Source organism: Lactuca saligna, chromosome 5, assembly GCF_052625555.1.
Source record: "Lactuca saligna cultivar CGN05327 chromosome 5, ASM5262555v1, whole genome shotgun sequence".
In the NCBI taxonomy this organism is placed as follows: Eukaryota; Viridiplantae; Streptophyta; class Magnoliopsida; order Asterales; family Asteraceae; genus Lactuca; species Lactuca saligna.
In genome coordinates this window covers 301,077,198-301,093,819 of record NC_136421.1, presented here as the reverse complement: position 1 = coordinate 301,093,819, position 16,622 = coordinate 301,077,198, and the positions used below count along the sequence as shown (strand labels likewise).

The 16,622-nt window shown below is 30.2% G+C and overlaps 1 protein-coding gene across 1 annotated transcript; it reads right to left on the bottom strand.

The window, feature by feature from the left end:
- Window positions 1–1,565: 1,565 nt before the first annotated feature.
- On the bottom strand, window positions 1,566–4,965 carry LOC145046951 (uncharacterized). Its single transcript, XM_078995209.1, has 8 exons — window positions 4,836–4,965; window positions 4,656–4,760; window positions 4,327–4,474; window positions 3,768–4,132; window positions 3,523–3,590; window positions 2,419–3,057; window positions 1,723–2,313; window positions 1,566–1,607 (listed from the first exon to the last, which is right to left on the bottom strand). The coding sequence occupies exons 1-8, from the start codon at window positions 4,963–4,965 to the stop codon at window positions 1,566–1,568; spliced, it is 2,088 nt and encodes a 695-aa protein (XP_078851335.1).
- Window positions 4,966–16,622: the final 11,657 nt, after the last annotated feature.

Here is a 16,622-nt window from a genome sequence, read left to right as displayed (position 1 = left end):
GACATATTTTTTGTTCATGTTTAAAATTAAGGGAGGTACTTTTTGAAACAAATATGGGAGAGATTATGCATAAACAGGATTTTGAGAGCATGCGGCCTGAACATGTTATACATCATCGTGTGATTGATTCTTGGGCTGCTGTTCTAAATTATGAGGAACAAAAATCAAAAAGTAAACCATACCGCCTGTTTTTCAATACCAAAATTATGGTAAATTCTTTTACAATTGGAACTTTTATATTTTAGTTGTAAATTGTAACAAGATATTCTAATATTTCTGTTTTTCTATGTTTACAGAGTTCTGAGTTGTTAGATGAAACTAGATCTTTTGACGAGCGTTTTTTAACTTTTGAGACTCGTGTTGATAAGTTTCAATCTAATTTCAAGGCAAATGTAGATTTCAATGATCTTAAGCTCGTAAGAATATTTTATTAATTAAAATATTACATTATTAAAGGATAGGGATTATGTTAACTTTTTGATCAATTTGTTGGAATTGCAGGTGGTTTTGCCAATACATAATGGTGATCAGATGTATGTTGTTTTTTCAACCTAACACATCCATAAGTTCATATTATACACAGCATACAAACAAAATCGTTAGAAGAAACTTATGGAATGACACCTACATCATTAGTAAGTTTTCATTTACTTTTATTAAATGTATTAAAGTTACAATATAATAGACTGAATAATGTAATTTTGTTAATATACATTGCAGAAATTGTACTTTATACGATATCCGGAGAAAGCTACATTTATCGTCAATAAAATCAAAGGTTTGCGATCAACAGCAATGAAGATGGTGAAAATTTACTGGAACACAAAGAAGTTGACAACAGAGAATGGAGCACTTTTAATGAGCCATATTGAAAAATATTGTGGAGAAAAGCAAGGAAAGTGGAATGTGGAAATGGAAAAAGGCAGTGATGTGCAAGATGTACAATTTGTAAACTTACGTGCCTTATATTCTGTTAAGATTGCTACACATGAAATCAACAACCACAAGGAGAGAGTTATCAAAGAGGCAGTCGAATTTGGAAATTTTGATCATGCGACTAGAAAAAAGATATTAGAGGAAGGTATTAATAGAATGGATGAATTGGAAATGGGTAGTAAATAGAATTTGATAGAAGTTTGGAATTTTATAAATGTGGTTATGGTGACTTAACAGCAATTCCTTTTCTAATATCTATATTATTTTGAACAAATTAGACAAAAAAAAAATGATGCCTAGTATTATGTAAGAAACTTGATATGGTTTATTAGGTGATTAATGCTTAATGTATAGTAGGTATTATGATCACTTCTTAATGACCATGGTAGAATATTCTAATAGAATAATGTATAATGGCATTAATATTTTATTAAAATAATATTAGATGTTGCATATACCTATATAATATTCTTACATGCATAATCTTGTATTATAATATTTTGATAACAAAGCATTATACTGCAATCATTCGTATATACTTCAAAAAATTAAAGATTGAAAATATTAGAAGAATCAATATGTTCTCAAATGTATAACACATCATCACAAACCAAATGTCTCATACATCATCACAAACCAAATGTCTCATACATCATCACAAACCAAAACAACTAAAAAAAGTCCAAACTAAAAAATTCAAACTTTTATCTATATGGTATTATTGAACTTTATTGAAATACGAAAAAAATCGAAATATATTTCTAGACACAACTATGCACTTTGTACCTTGGAGTTATTCAACAATGTCAAACATTTCCTTGAATTATGCCCTTTAACCCCACATGTTTTGCATGATCTTGATTGCTTGTTACCTTGAATAGTAGCCTTCTCCAATGCACTTTTTAAACGTTTTCCTATACCAGAACCTTTATTCTTCACCATAGGTGGATTTTCAACATCAACAACTTCAGGATTCGTAGTAGCTCCGTAAAGTTTATCAATATGAGCTTCTTTTGTAATCGGTAATCTGTCTGAACCTTGTTCACCAATATCACTCATAAAAACTTCTAGCTTCTGCATGAACTCTTCTAACTTCTTATCATCATTACTTAATGAAGACAAGCATTGATCAAGCATGGAAAAAGCTTTGTATGCAACCTTCTCAACATTTCCAGACGAATCACCATATCTAAACGTCTTTTTCAAAACTGTGGTGGGGATAATATCTCTTCTCCATCTCTTAAGAATGTATCTTGACGGAATCTTTTGTATGTCATAAATCTTTAGAATACAGAAGATGTGTCTACAAAAAATTCCAAACCGCTCAAAAAGCATGCATGAACATTTCACCGTTAGATCTTCTCTGTTGAATTCAACCTGTTTCAAAAGTATTAGGATAATAAGTATATTCAAAAAAGAAAAATTAGAATATTTTTTCAAAATTATTATAACATTAAGTATATTTTAAAATGTCAACATTACCTCAAAATCACCTTCACTTGTGTTACAATTCCATTCAGAATCGATGTCAACTTTTTCTTTTTTCTCAACTACTACTTTCTTCTTTGATATATTTGTCCTTTTATGTTTGACAATGCATATGTCAGAAACAACGCCTGAAGTAACACTCTTCTGTGAACAAGAAACAAGTGAATGAAGAATCTCCCTCTGCACCATGAGAAAAATAGTCCTGGTGTATACCATAGATGCATGTTTCTCCATATCTTCAAGAGGTGTTTTGATGATTGGAATTATAGTAGATGTATCAAAATCAAATTTGATCTGATTATTCCTTTGCCTTTCCATAACAGACTCAAAAGCATTCATGAAATTGTTTAACGTATAACCATGATGTGATACCCTATTGAATGTTGAATTCTCACTTTCTGACCGAGAAGTTGTTCTCATTAGACCTGGCATCGGTACATCTTTAAAATAGGATGGAATCCAACTGCTTCTCAAATCAAACATATCTTTCATCCATTTATTGTCTTGCAACTTATATTTTACCATTAATGCATCCCATCTCATTTCAAAATCATTCACAACAATTTTGGAGTCCCATACTATACTATTGAAGTCCGCCTTAAAATCCGATTCATTCATTGTTTCCCAGCTTACCTTCAAAAACAATTCATATATTATTCTGTTAGAATATAATATAGTATAAAAAGGCATTTCTTTTAATCTATTATCCTAATTACAAAAAATATTTCATTTAATATTCTGAATAAGAATATAATACACTATAAAAAGGCGTTTCATTTAATATATTATTCTAATTACAAAAAATATGCCATTTAATATTCTGATAAGAAAAAAACAATAATGTCATATTTATATTGAAAATAATGTCATATTTATACTTATAAGAATATAACAATAATGTTAGTACCTTCAATGGAAGTTTACTTGTGATATGTCACATACAAAATCTATGTTTTTTGTATGGCAATACTATCTCAATAGCTTTTTTCATTACTGGATCTTGATCGGTCACGACCATGATTGGTGCTTTTACAAAACACTTCAAGAATGACCGACGTAACCAAATATAGGAATTCGTATCTTCTCTACACAACAAACCAGCTCCAAAAGTGACGCACCTTTTGTGATTATCAATGCTAGTAAAAGGTACAAATACCATACAATACCTAAAAAACACAAAAAATACCATTAGAATATATAACTAAAAATGTTTATAATTCTAGAATAAATACATGTTTGTACGATATGTTGCGTCAAACAAAACAAGTTCCCCAAATAACTCAAAGTTTTTTTTTTTGAAGTGTCATCAGCCCAAAAGAGAGCATTTAACTACTTCTTGTCACATCTGTATTCGTATGTAAAATTTGTAACATTTTCTTTACGATTATGAAGCTTTGTAATCAACAAATTTGCATTAGTGCCCCCGATGTGACAATTTATATCCCTTGTAAAAATTTTCCATTCTATCTCTAGTCCATCAACAAATTCACATCCTCCTTTTATAACACACATTAGCCTATATGTTGTAGTTGCCCCCACCTTTGCACTCGATAACTTATGTATAAAAGATTGATCAACAACATCCAACTGACGTTTAGCTCTTGAAAGATGCATACAATCTTGATTGATCAATTTGTGGTTGCGTTGTTGTTCAAAGCGCCACATGTAAACTTCTGAAGAATGTGGTATAACTTTAAATGCAACAAAGCTTTGCAATTTGTACATTTACAATTACTATTTCTCAATTGCTTGTTATGATCATCACTAATTGTGTCTAAGGTAGAAGTGTCTGGCAATCACCCTCTATTGCATATAAAATATTTCGAAGTTGTGATTCCACTCTTTTTCCTCTCTGTTGATTTTCTAATATCAAAACCAGATCTTAATGCATATCATTTATACCACTTAATAGCATCTTTGATATCTTTAAAAATTGAACCCACAGTAGGTATCCAACTAGCTTCAACCTCTGGAATCCAAAATAAAGAACCATCAGCTCCAATGAATTGTTTGCAAGAGCCATATTGTGCTGCAAGATTGTCACTTTGAACTACAAAAAAGAATATACCACCATGTTAACATATTATCAGAATAATTTGCATTCATATGACTGTAATCATAAAAAACCACAATGTTATATGTGCATTATTCTATAAGCATAATATGCAGTAACATGAACTTATCACCAACATCATTCTATAAAGAATAACCGATATCAGTAACAGAATTACCTTGGATTTCCGATTGATTTCCATCATTATGCAGAATCTCTGAATCACCAAAGCTGAATTGATGATTTTCTTCATCGTAATGATCATTTCCGATGTCATTCATATCTAAATCATACATAACTATTACTACATTAAAAATTGAATATGTTATATGCAACTAACAATGAAAGCAATGATTACCTTGTGTTTCCGATTGATTTTCCTCATTATGAAGAATCTTTGAATCATTAGAATTGAACTGATGATTTTCTTCATCGAGATGATTATTTTCGATGTCATGCATATCCAAATCATCCATAACTATTATCATTATTGATATATCAATGTATGTACAATATTCTATAAGAATAACATGCAGTCTCATGAACTTATCACTAAGATGATGTTAATGAAAAGCAAATAGATGATCTTAATCAAAAGAAAACAAATGACATATTGCTGAAAAACATAATGACTGAATGAAAGTTAAAAAACAAACAATGAAATAGATGATGCATTGTCAAATAACATATTATAGATTAAATTGTTTTCTAGCTCAAACAAATTCAACAAAAAATGATCCTTGATTGTTGAATTGGATGTCTCAACAACAGATGATGTTTGATTGCTAAAATCACAAATCATACAAATATAAAATTGGAGAAATTGATAATACCTTGATGATTCAGTTCATGAACTAGGTTAAAAATTGAATACGTTATATGCAACTAACAGTGAAATCGATGAAAACTCAAACCTTGATCAATTGACGATTTTATGATGTTGAGTAAAATTCACAGCTTGAAAGATCGTAAACAATTGTTGAAGATGAAGATTAGCAGAAATCATTGAACACTTGAACCTCTACTGAAATCGATGATCACAAAGTTAAAATTGACCAAAATCACTCAACTTATCAATTGTAGATGTAGAAGAATCAAGAACATGAACTCGAAAAACACAAAAATCGTGATTTAAAAGCTATGATTTAGCATCGTTCGATCAATGTCCAAATCAAATCGATTATCGGTTGAAAGAATATAATATTGGAGATAGAATATCGATCAAATTGAATTAAAGAACAAGGAATGTTGTTTCATTGAATAAATTGGTAGAAAACCGGAACAGGTGAGATGATTTCTGGATGACGTGAAAATTAAGCTAACCTGATCATCTTAAATTTAACCTGGTGACTAATCTACCTCTAATTAACTAATCAGCTAGATTAACTAGTGTTAATCCTTTTTTTATGAGCCACAAGATCAAATTTGATCAAAGGCTAAGATTTGGTTCTCATATCTCACAAAATATAGGTGACCTCAAATGAACCTCTACCTATATATATATATATATATATATATATATATATATATATATATATATATATATATACATATATATATATATATATATATATATATATAATTCCACTTGTCAATTACTTCATTATTCATTTCCAATATATCATTAATTTAGTTTCCATAAATTAAACCTACTATAATAACTATTAATTTTAAATTTGAAATTTAAAATTCCAATTTAAATTTCAAATAAATTTACACTTTAAACCTTTGTATTTAACATTTTATTATGATAACTCGTTTAGTACACGAGTCTAACAATTAAACACATAATTTTAATTAATTTATTTTTTGCATGTTTTTTTTTCATAATTTTCACTTATTTCATATTTCAAATTCAAATAAACTTCTCATTTAATCGCTCCTATTTAACATTATGTTTAAATTAAATCGTATAATATACGGGTTTCACAACTAATATATATATATATATATATATATATATATATATATATATATATATATATATATATATATATATATATATAATATTATGTTTAAATAAACCCGTATAATATACGAGTTTCACAATTAGTATATATATATATATATATATATATATATATATATATATATATATATATATATATATATATATATATATATATATATGTATATATATATGTCGAGGCTTTTGTCAAGATAAAAGTGTTTGTGAATTTTTTTATAGTGGGATGGAAACACGTATGTATATGGATATTATCAAGGATATACACTAATCACGTCATATTATCTGACTGAATCCTTTTCATTTACGACTAAAATACATTCCATTTATAACCTCTTAATTTGTGCATTTCGATGTTCTAAATTCCACACACACACACACACACGCACGCACACACACACACACACACACACACACATATATATATATATATATATATATATATATATATATATATATATATATATATATAGCTAGGTTATAATGTGGATGATAAGTATTGTGTGGATGTAGGATGAATGTGGACTAAGAGTTTAAAATACATATTATAATAGAATACATATTCTGATTGAATAAAATTTTTGATGGAATACATATTCTAATTGAATGAACAATTTGAAGAATAACAAAATTTTGAACCATGAGTTGAAGAATTAGAACATTCTTAAAGAAGAATATCAATTATCAACATTATTGAAGAATCTAAGATCAAAAAATAAACAAAAAAACAATTTTTACTGTCACATTTTATAAATATACAATGTTATTTTTTGAATTTTTCCACATTCTATTAGAATACAAGCTTTATAGTGAGTCATTATTGAAAAAAAAATCATTCTATAAGAATACAATATCATTCATATAAAAATCTTCATTCTCATTCTTGTTTCATGTTGTTATATTTTGATATTTTGGTGTGGTGAATCTCAATTGTCATGAAATTGTCTCTTAATTTCTATCCACCATTGTTGTTCAACTTTGCTACATTCCGAGTGGTACTTGGAAGCAAAGAGCTTGACACAAATAGTAAAGAATATCAAGCACTTGACAAGATTAATTTCTTATTTAAGAAAAGAATACCAAGCACTTTCGATCTGATTGAATATTAAACCTAAATAGATTTGGAGGAACCTTGTTACCAGGATGAGTAGAGTTTAGCTCTTCACCATATGTGAAGGATTATATGGTGGGGAAACGACCTTTTCCTTCACCTCTCCAAGTTCTGAGAAGATACGATGGAGGTTCAATTGTTGCATCGCATCCCTTAAAATTATGATGCATAGACTTATTCTTCTCTCGTGAAACGTAGATAAGATTCGACAATGAATGCATTGTTATATCTTTGTCTTCAGTGCTTTCTAATAGGACCTGTTGGTGAAAAGCAAACTAGTTTTTACAAAGTCGTGATGTTTAATGTTTATCCAACTGAAATTATAATACTCTTTATAATGAGTCTTAATGTACGATTTCCTAACCTCGACGACTACAGGATGATTTTCAGGTGTAAATGCGGGAGTCCATATACTAAAAGCTTTTACTATACGTTCATCTGAGATTAGATCACTAGTCACGGATCTCCTATCAAATACCTTCTCAATTTTGGATTTGATGGTCTCTCCAATTTTTGAGAAAAGATAGTGGTGGCATGAGGTCTTCTAAGACTAAAGGATGAGGGCGGCGGGATGTATACATTTTTCTCTAAAAACCATCATCCACAATCATCATCATCTTGGCTGCCGACCACCACCTTCATCATCTCCATCATCGACTCTTCGTGTTATGTAATCGATCCTAAACCACCCACGGTCAAAGATGACAGGAAGATGAAGAATTAAAGAAATGATCACACTCACTGTTTAAGAATACTGTTATTTTTTTTTTAAGAATTACATTTCTTCTCTGACTCTGATATCTCTGACTGTGAAGATGAAGAATCTGAAACATAGTGTCTTTTTTTTTTCTTTTCAAGTCTTTTCTTCTTTTTTTGTATTTTTAGCTGTATGAAGAAATTTAAAAATTGAAATAAATTAGAATATTTATTTTAATCAATTTGAATGTTCATAATAATCAACCGAAAAAAATAAATCCAAAAAATTTATTTTGTTAAGTGTTTTAAAGAATGATTGTTGATACCTTTTTTAATTCTTTTTCTACGCTGTGAGGATGAATCAGAAGAAGAATCAGAATCGCTTTCAGAAGTAACAACGTTTTTTTTTTTAATTTTTTTTCTTTGATTTTCCTTCATTTGCCTTCTTTTTCTTTTGATTTACAATTCGCAAATCTTTATCATGAAATTTAACAATTAAAATCAATTAGAATATATGGTAAACAAAATTAGAATATTCATAATAAATAACTTAAAAAAATAAATCCAAACATTTGCTTTTTTTTTATGAATTATTTGAAAGAAAGTGTGTTCATACATTTTTTAACATTATCTTGACTCGCTGAATCTGTATAAAGAAAATTACCAAATAAAAACGATTAGAATATTTATTAAAAGCATTTAGAGGTTAATAAAAGCAATTATAATATTTAATCTAAAAGTAATCACAATTTATACCTATATCGATATAAATTTCTTTCCTTGTTTTTCTTACAGTTCTATTTGTTTGCACTCTTTTAGCTGCATCAATAACAACAAATTCCATTAGAATTCATATTAATTTATGATATATAATCTGGTCATAGTTCTATAAATACATAACAGTTTTCTATTTATCAATCAACATATGATCTACTTTTTTTTTTTTGAATTAGAATTTGCAAATCTTTTATCATGAAATTTAACAATTAAAATCAATTAGAATATATGATAAAACAAAATTAGAATATTCAGAATAACTAACTTAGAAAAATAAATCCAAACATTTTTTTTTTTTTTATGAATTATTTGAAAGAAAGTGTGTTCATACCTTATTTTAACCCTATCTTGACTCGATGAATCTGTATCAAGAAAATTATCAAATAAAAACAATTAGAATATTTATTAAAAGCTTTTAGAGGTTACTAAAAGCAATTATAATATGTAATCTAAAAGTAATCACAATTTATACCTATATCGATATAAATTTCTTTCCCTGTTTTTCTTACAGTTGCATTTGTTTGCACATTTTTAGCTGCATCAATAACAACATATTCCATTAGAATTCATATTAGTTTATGATATATAATCTGGTCACAGTTGTATAAATACATAACAACAAATTTCTATTTATTAATCAACATAAAATTCACTAGAATACAAAGAATTTTTTTGGCTAAACACTATACTAGAATCATAATAAGAGATTTGTGTTACTAAAATCTATAGTATTAGACAATTTATGGATCTAAATCTAATTAATTGATGAACAATTAGTTATAATAACATAACATCTTTGCTGATTTTGATTAAGAATATTTAGATCAAATGAAATGGGGAATAATTAGAACACTCTTTAGAGTTAACATTTAGATACATAGACTCTATATAAATCACAGACTGAGATTTAGGTTTAGATTGTATGCTTTATAATGCTATATTCCATTACATCCTGAATTCAACATATAAATCGCTAGTGAACTATCTCGATTATTAGACATTTATTGAAGACACACAATGATTTAAAGTGAAAAAACTTTCTATAATAAGAACATATAGGTTTATTGAGGAAGAACAAGAGGTTTATAGTATTATACTTACTTGGAACATCTGTTGATACAAAATCAGAATCAGAATCTGTAGAATGAGCCGTTTGATTCGATATCAAATTCAAAATCAAAAGGTTTTTAATGTTCTAGTTAATTATCGAGTGGTTTTCTTGTAAGAATCGGAAGATGAATTTCAGATATAATGAGAATAAGGAGTCTGAAACAATGATTGAGATTTGGAAGCAGAATGATGATCGAGATTTGGATCAAATGGGTTTTAGTATTCGTACCGGGTGTTTTTGTGTGTTGAACGAAAAAGAATGGAAAATTCCATTCATGCCCTTCAGTGTCTTGATCTAATCCCAAAGTTCCATTAATTTACAAAATTGTCACCGCCTATTTTATGGTTTAATCTGAATTAATATCAACCTGTGATTATTTAATATGAGTGGTCAAGATTTGGTCTCTCTGTCTCACAAAATCAATTGATCTCACATGAACCTAACCCTATATATATATATATATATATATATATATATATATATATATATATATATATAATCGCATAGTAAAAATCTTGGTGCTCTTGCTCCTCCGATTAAACCTATTAACTCATTTTCCCACCTCTATAATAAACGTAAAAGGTATAAAACTCTAAATACAGATATTAACAAACGAGAAGTCGTTTTACACGATTTTTAGTGCTACCCGGCGGCTATGAGCAAAAGCCAAATTTGAGGAAAATTAAAATATCAGTAAAGTAAGAGACGTTTAAATAAAATTAATGTTTTGCTAAAAAGGGCCTGAATTTAAGGGCCCCACATTTTACCCCCATTTATTCAGATATGAAATAAGTTGTGGGTCCGTCTACTCCAGCCGCCTCCCATGACTTCGACTTGCTGGTTCGCTTTCGCTCAATTGTTAATTTTGAATAGAAAAAATATTTCATTTCAACCCATCCACTATATCCTATTTTGTTTTTGGGTAAATTACACTAATCGTCCTTCGTGCATACGTCTGAAAATGTGTTTAGACTATATTTTTAAAAATTAACTTGGACCGTCCATTTTGATTTAACATTGCACATTTCATCCCTGAAAGATAATTTTGTTGTGAACTTAGTCCTTGCCAAATTTTAAATGACCATTATACCCTTGTATTTTAGTTTTATAATTAATTTATTATCAATATTAGCATTTTAAATTAAAAAATAATAAAAAGGCCCTCATCCCTTCACTTTCCCCCAACCCATCCACCTTCCACAGTTACCGATCGGAGAAAAACAGACAAACACACACACACACATACAGTCACCGGCCACCCTTCGAAGAACCTTCCTTAACCTTTCACTACGTTACTAATCGAGAAAATTTAAAACAAAAAAACATACAAACACACAAAATCGATGAAAGGGAAAGAGGAGACCTATAACTCGTCGATGGCTTTAGGTAGTTGTCATAGTGTAGATCAACGGTGGGTTAACATTGATCGGAAGAGAAAAAAGAATGAGGAGGAGAGCTGGTGAGAAAGTGGAGAAGAAAGCATACGACAACTAGGGTTTTAGGTGGTTTTCGGAGTGTATATCCGTCACCAAAGCCGTCTAAGAAAGAGGACATGGAATTCGTCTTGGTTGGTGTTACATGTGTGCCGAAAAACCAGACTGGTCTATCGCTACACCAAACCCTAGCCACCTCTGGTTTTTTCAAAGATAGGGTAATGGATCGTTTTTCCATCGATGTACAATCCACACCCCATATGTTAATTTCTTTAAATCGATTTCATCATCTCGTCTTTCAAGATTTGGTGTTGCAGATGTGTTCTTTTCTTTTTTTCCTTAAATCGATGTTGATTGGTGGAAACATTTCAAGGAATTGGTGGTGATCTTTAAAGGAGGGGGTAAAGGATGTGGTGTTGTCACCGTCAATGTTTGTTTGAGAACAAGAAGCAAAGAATAGCGATGATTCTTGTCACACCCCCAAACCGGAACGAAGGGAACGTTCGGGGGCAGAGGACGTCATGTATAGTATCATAACAATGCACAATAGTAAACAAGCAACAACATCATCCATTGCATTAATAATATAATTTAATACAAGTGTGTTCTATGTATAGTTTGAAAGACACCAAAATATGAATCAAAATAAAAGACGAGTCTCGAATGTGCTCCGTCTTCTCAAAACATGGTCTAATCTACCTGCCTACTGGTGACTTGAGAATACAGGTTATTTTGAAAGAGTAGATCAACATTTAAGCTGGTGAGTTCATAAGTATTTTAGCGTCAAATGTTCGTATAAGTTGATGAAAGTGTTTGATGTAAATGTTTGTAAGTGTTTGATGTAAATGTTTGAATCTCCTAGAAAATCCTATATTTTCTACTTATAATGAAATATACTCTTCTACCAAAACCCGAATGTTCTATATGTTTGTTCTTTTGTAAAACTGAGTGTTTTTCCCAAACAAGACTATCATTACCAGAAAATAGTTTACATTACCTTTTATGTGAGAAGATCACAATATGAATGTAATGGGAAAATGACGATGTATAGTAGTATTGTATATAGTAACTACAAATGTACTAACTACCATAAACCAATTGTTTAATTAAGGTAAAACGTGATGAGATTATAACCATACTCGATTGACTAGTAAAACATGACGATCAAAGACGTCAAAATGGTGTGACATTCGTCACCCATAGACCTGCAAGTCTCACTGTAGCTAGCAGCAAGGTGTAGGATGGTCGATCTCGTATAGATTTATACACAAATTCACGCTCTCCCTCCAGGAGACTCTGGTTACAAAACGTGACACAACAGTATATTGCCATGCCATGAAGTAGTGGCTCACATTAATGTTATATTGTTCTTGTATTAGTGTAGTATGTTCCTTATGTTATGGTGTATAGTATGTTCTCTTTGTTCTAGTGTATAGTATATTCTCTATGTTCTAGTTTATAGTATGGTCTTTCTGTTTCTCGTTATAGTATGTTTGAATTGAATCATGTATGAACCAAATCTTGTAAGTTTCATTGTTCTAGAAATAGTGAGTAGTAATCTTCTAAACTATACATATTATAGTTTACTAGTAATGTTTGTTTGAATGACTGATCATGTATGTACACCTTTGCTACCCAAAGGTATTGAACTGATTGGAAGAACTTTTGTATCTACATACATATACATAATATGTGACTAACGTTCAAACGACACTCGGACAAACCACCGATACCCTAAGTCCACAACCAAACAAGGAACAGGAAATAAAGCGAGTTATTAGTCCTAAGCCTTTTCAACCTTATATATATATATATATATATATATATATATATATATATATATATAGACATGATTTTGATAATATAAAAACTTAAAAGAGTTTGATAAAGAGTTTAACATATAAAAGAGTTTTAACCATTTGAATGGTTATTGGTGACTTGATGTCAGTTTATAAAATGTTTTGAAAAAGTTTGTTTGATAACACAGTTTTAAGTAGAAGAAATCCTCTTGTTTGATAGTTATAAATCACATGTGGTTGATAGTATAACTATAATGTTTTCTATTTGTATCCCCCCTAGAAGCATTTAAAATCATTTAAAATATAAGTTTATGGGTATGAACTCACCTTTAGTGAGTGATTCGAATGTAAGATCGATATGGGATGCTAAGTGTCAAGTGAAGTCTCGAGTACAAACGGGTCCTATTAAGCATATAATGACACATATATATGTATATAATTAGTGTATAGAACAACTAATCATGTAATGGCACGACCTTAGGGACTAGGAAACACTTGGAATGAAGTGTTACAATCACATATGATTGTATAAAGAGTGTTCACGGCCACACAAGTGTGTGTTTACGACCAAGGGGTGTTCACGGCCAAGGATTTTACGTCCATATATGAACAAGCTAAGGTTTTTAGCTATGACTTGAAGGGTTCACGACCACCTCATGAACTAAGAAAGGTTTACAGCCCCAAGAAGGGTTTATAGTTGTAAACTCTTGATGTTCATGCTAAAATGATGGATTATTGTTTGTAATTCAAGATATTCTAATAGATAACTAGTATATGGAAAGGATACTTACGTTTTGGAAGATTGAAGGGGTGATTACGACCCAAATAACTAGTGTGTGTTCTTGGTGTTCTTGATGATTTGAAGATCGAACCCAAAAGAGATGAATCCACAGATGAAATCATAGGGTTTTACTAGATCAAGAAGGATATCAACTAATAATGAAAGAATCACTTACAAATTTGAAGTGAAATGGAAGTGTTCTTGATGATATTTGAGATAGAAATGAGAGTTCTTGGTTGGAAGTTATGAGAAAAGAAGAAAATTGAAGGATCTTCATACTTAAAAAGAAGAGTTTACGGCGGCCAAGAGTTTATGGCCGTAAACTCTAGTTTGTGGCCGTAAACTCCTTGTGATGGGGTTTCCAACTTGAATGCAACACAATGAACTTTAGTTAACACATCCTAACACTCAATCCTTGAATGTACTAGGCTTAGAACACTCAAACAAACCCTTAACAATGCTAAAAGATAGCATAAACAAGTTTGTCTTTTGATTGAATTGAATGGCTTTACATGATAGAAATGTTGGGTTGTCACATCATCCCCCCATTAGAGAGAATTTCGTCCCGAAATTAGAGTTGAAGAAAATATAGATATATTAAGTGAAAAGATGAGGATATTTCAGTTTTATTTGATCCTCGTGCTCCCAAGTGAATTTAGGTCCCCGCTTGGCATTCCAATGAACCTTCACTATCAGGATATAGCTTTGCTTCGTTCGCTTGACCTGTCGGTCCATGATCTCTACTGGTTCTTCCACGAAGGTGAGGCTCTCGTTGATCTCGATCTTGTCGAGTAGGATAAGTAGAGTCTCGTCGAATAGGCACTTTTTCAAGTTCGAAACGTGGAAAGTAGGGTGTATGTTACTAAGTTCGTGAGGTAGTTTGAGTTTTTAAGCTACGGGTCCGATTCTAGCGAAAATATCGAAAGGCCCTATGTATCTTGGATTTAGCTTTCCATGCTTTCCGAAGTGTATCAAGCCCTTCCAGGGTGAGACCTTCAAAAAAACACGGTTACCGACCTGGAATTCCAAAGGTTTCATTCTCTTGTCTGCGTAGCTTTTCTGTCGGTCTCTATAGGCTTTCAATCGTTCACAAATCTGAACGATCTTCTCTGTTGTTTCCTTTATGACCTCTGGACCTTTGAGAGTGCTGTCAGGAACTCATACTTTAGCTAACTGTGTGATCATGTTTATCAAACACTTTCCGAAATGTGTAATTCGTCCCTTAATTTTCTAACAGTATTTCATTGTCAATCACAACTTTTAAGGTTTTCTCTTGACATGTGCAATATGATCAAACTTTTAAGTTTGCGTTCTCGCTCACTTGTTATGCTAATATTATCATATAACATGAGCTTACCCAAGAACATGACAAGCCATCATAGATATTTTGTATGTTAGACTTATCGTTTGTTCGAGTTATCAAACACTGATTCCGTAAGCAAATATGTTCGTTTTTTTCCTCCAACTCAATCAAGCCATGACACGAATATAGGAAAATATCGATTGGAATCACAATTTAAGCATTTACCCCATTTATAGGGTAGGCAAAGCAAATAGGCCAATAAAGGCATCCAGTGCCTTTGATGGTATGCCATGGATTGCCATGTGGTGGTAAAAGCTTTGTACCATTTGGAGTCTTTTAATGTGCATATGGACAAAAATTGTCACCAAACATTTTTCAAGGCATCTAAGTGTAAAATATTTCATTTGAGTATCCAATAAAGTCACATCACTAAAGTTTGGACTAAATTTGAATTTCGGAACTATCAAATCTAATAGTCGCAATTATTTGAGCCATGTTGGTTTGGGTGTGAAAAGAATGTTAATCATCAAATATTTATATCACGTTATATTGTTAATATAAGATGACAAATTGATAACTAAATATATTATGTTACAATAAATTATATATAGAGATAATTATCATAATCGCTATTCTTTTAAGGTTTTCTTTACAACAAATTAGAAAATATCCGAAATAATCATATTTTTAATAGGTTGTTATTTGTGAAAATATTGGTGGCTTGCACATTTTTATGCCTATAATGACGTCATTTTAGTACCTGTTAAAATTTACGGCATCTACGAATATGTAAAATACCGTATTTTCTGAAAAAAAAAATGTTATTTTTGCCACGTTGACTGCGAAAATCATATACAATACTATGGAATCTAATCTTGTACCAAAATCCGTATAATGCAGAGCATATAAGAAATTGTTTTGAAACCAAAGACTTTCCGTTAACTGTCTATTTTTTGGAGCAAACTTTTTGTATATATATTTTTTATGATTTCACTAATTTTTTCAGCTTATCCTTTTTGTTATTGTTAAGATAATATGAGTTTAAATATTATATGTGATTATTTTATTATTATTTATTACGGTGGTTCATCGCAGTTAGAAATTGGAGAATTGATATATATATATATATATATATATATATATATATATATATATATATATATATATA

Coding starts and splice junctions, on each gene's coding strand:
- LOC145046951 (XM_078995209.1), bottom strand. CDS start 4,965: ATGATAATAGTTATGGATGATTTGGATATGCATGACATCGAAAATAAT. Junction 4,133..4,326: donor ATCAAAGATGCTATTAAGTG/GTATAAATGATA, acceptor CAAATTGCAAAG/CTTTGTTGCATTTAAAGTTA. Junction 2,314..2,418: donor CAAGTGAAGGTGATTTTGAG/GTAATGTTGACA, acceptor CTTTTGAAACAG/GTTGAATTCAACAGAGAAGA.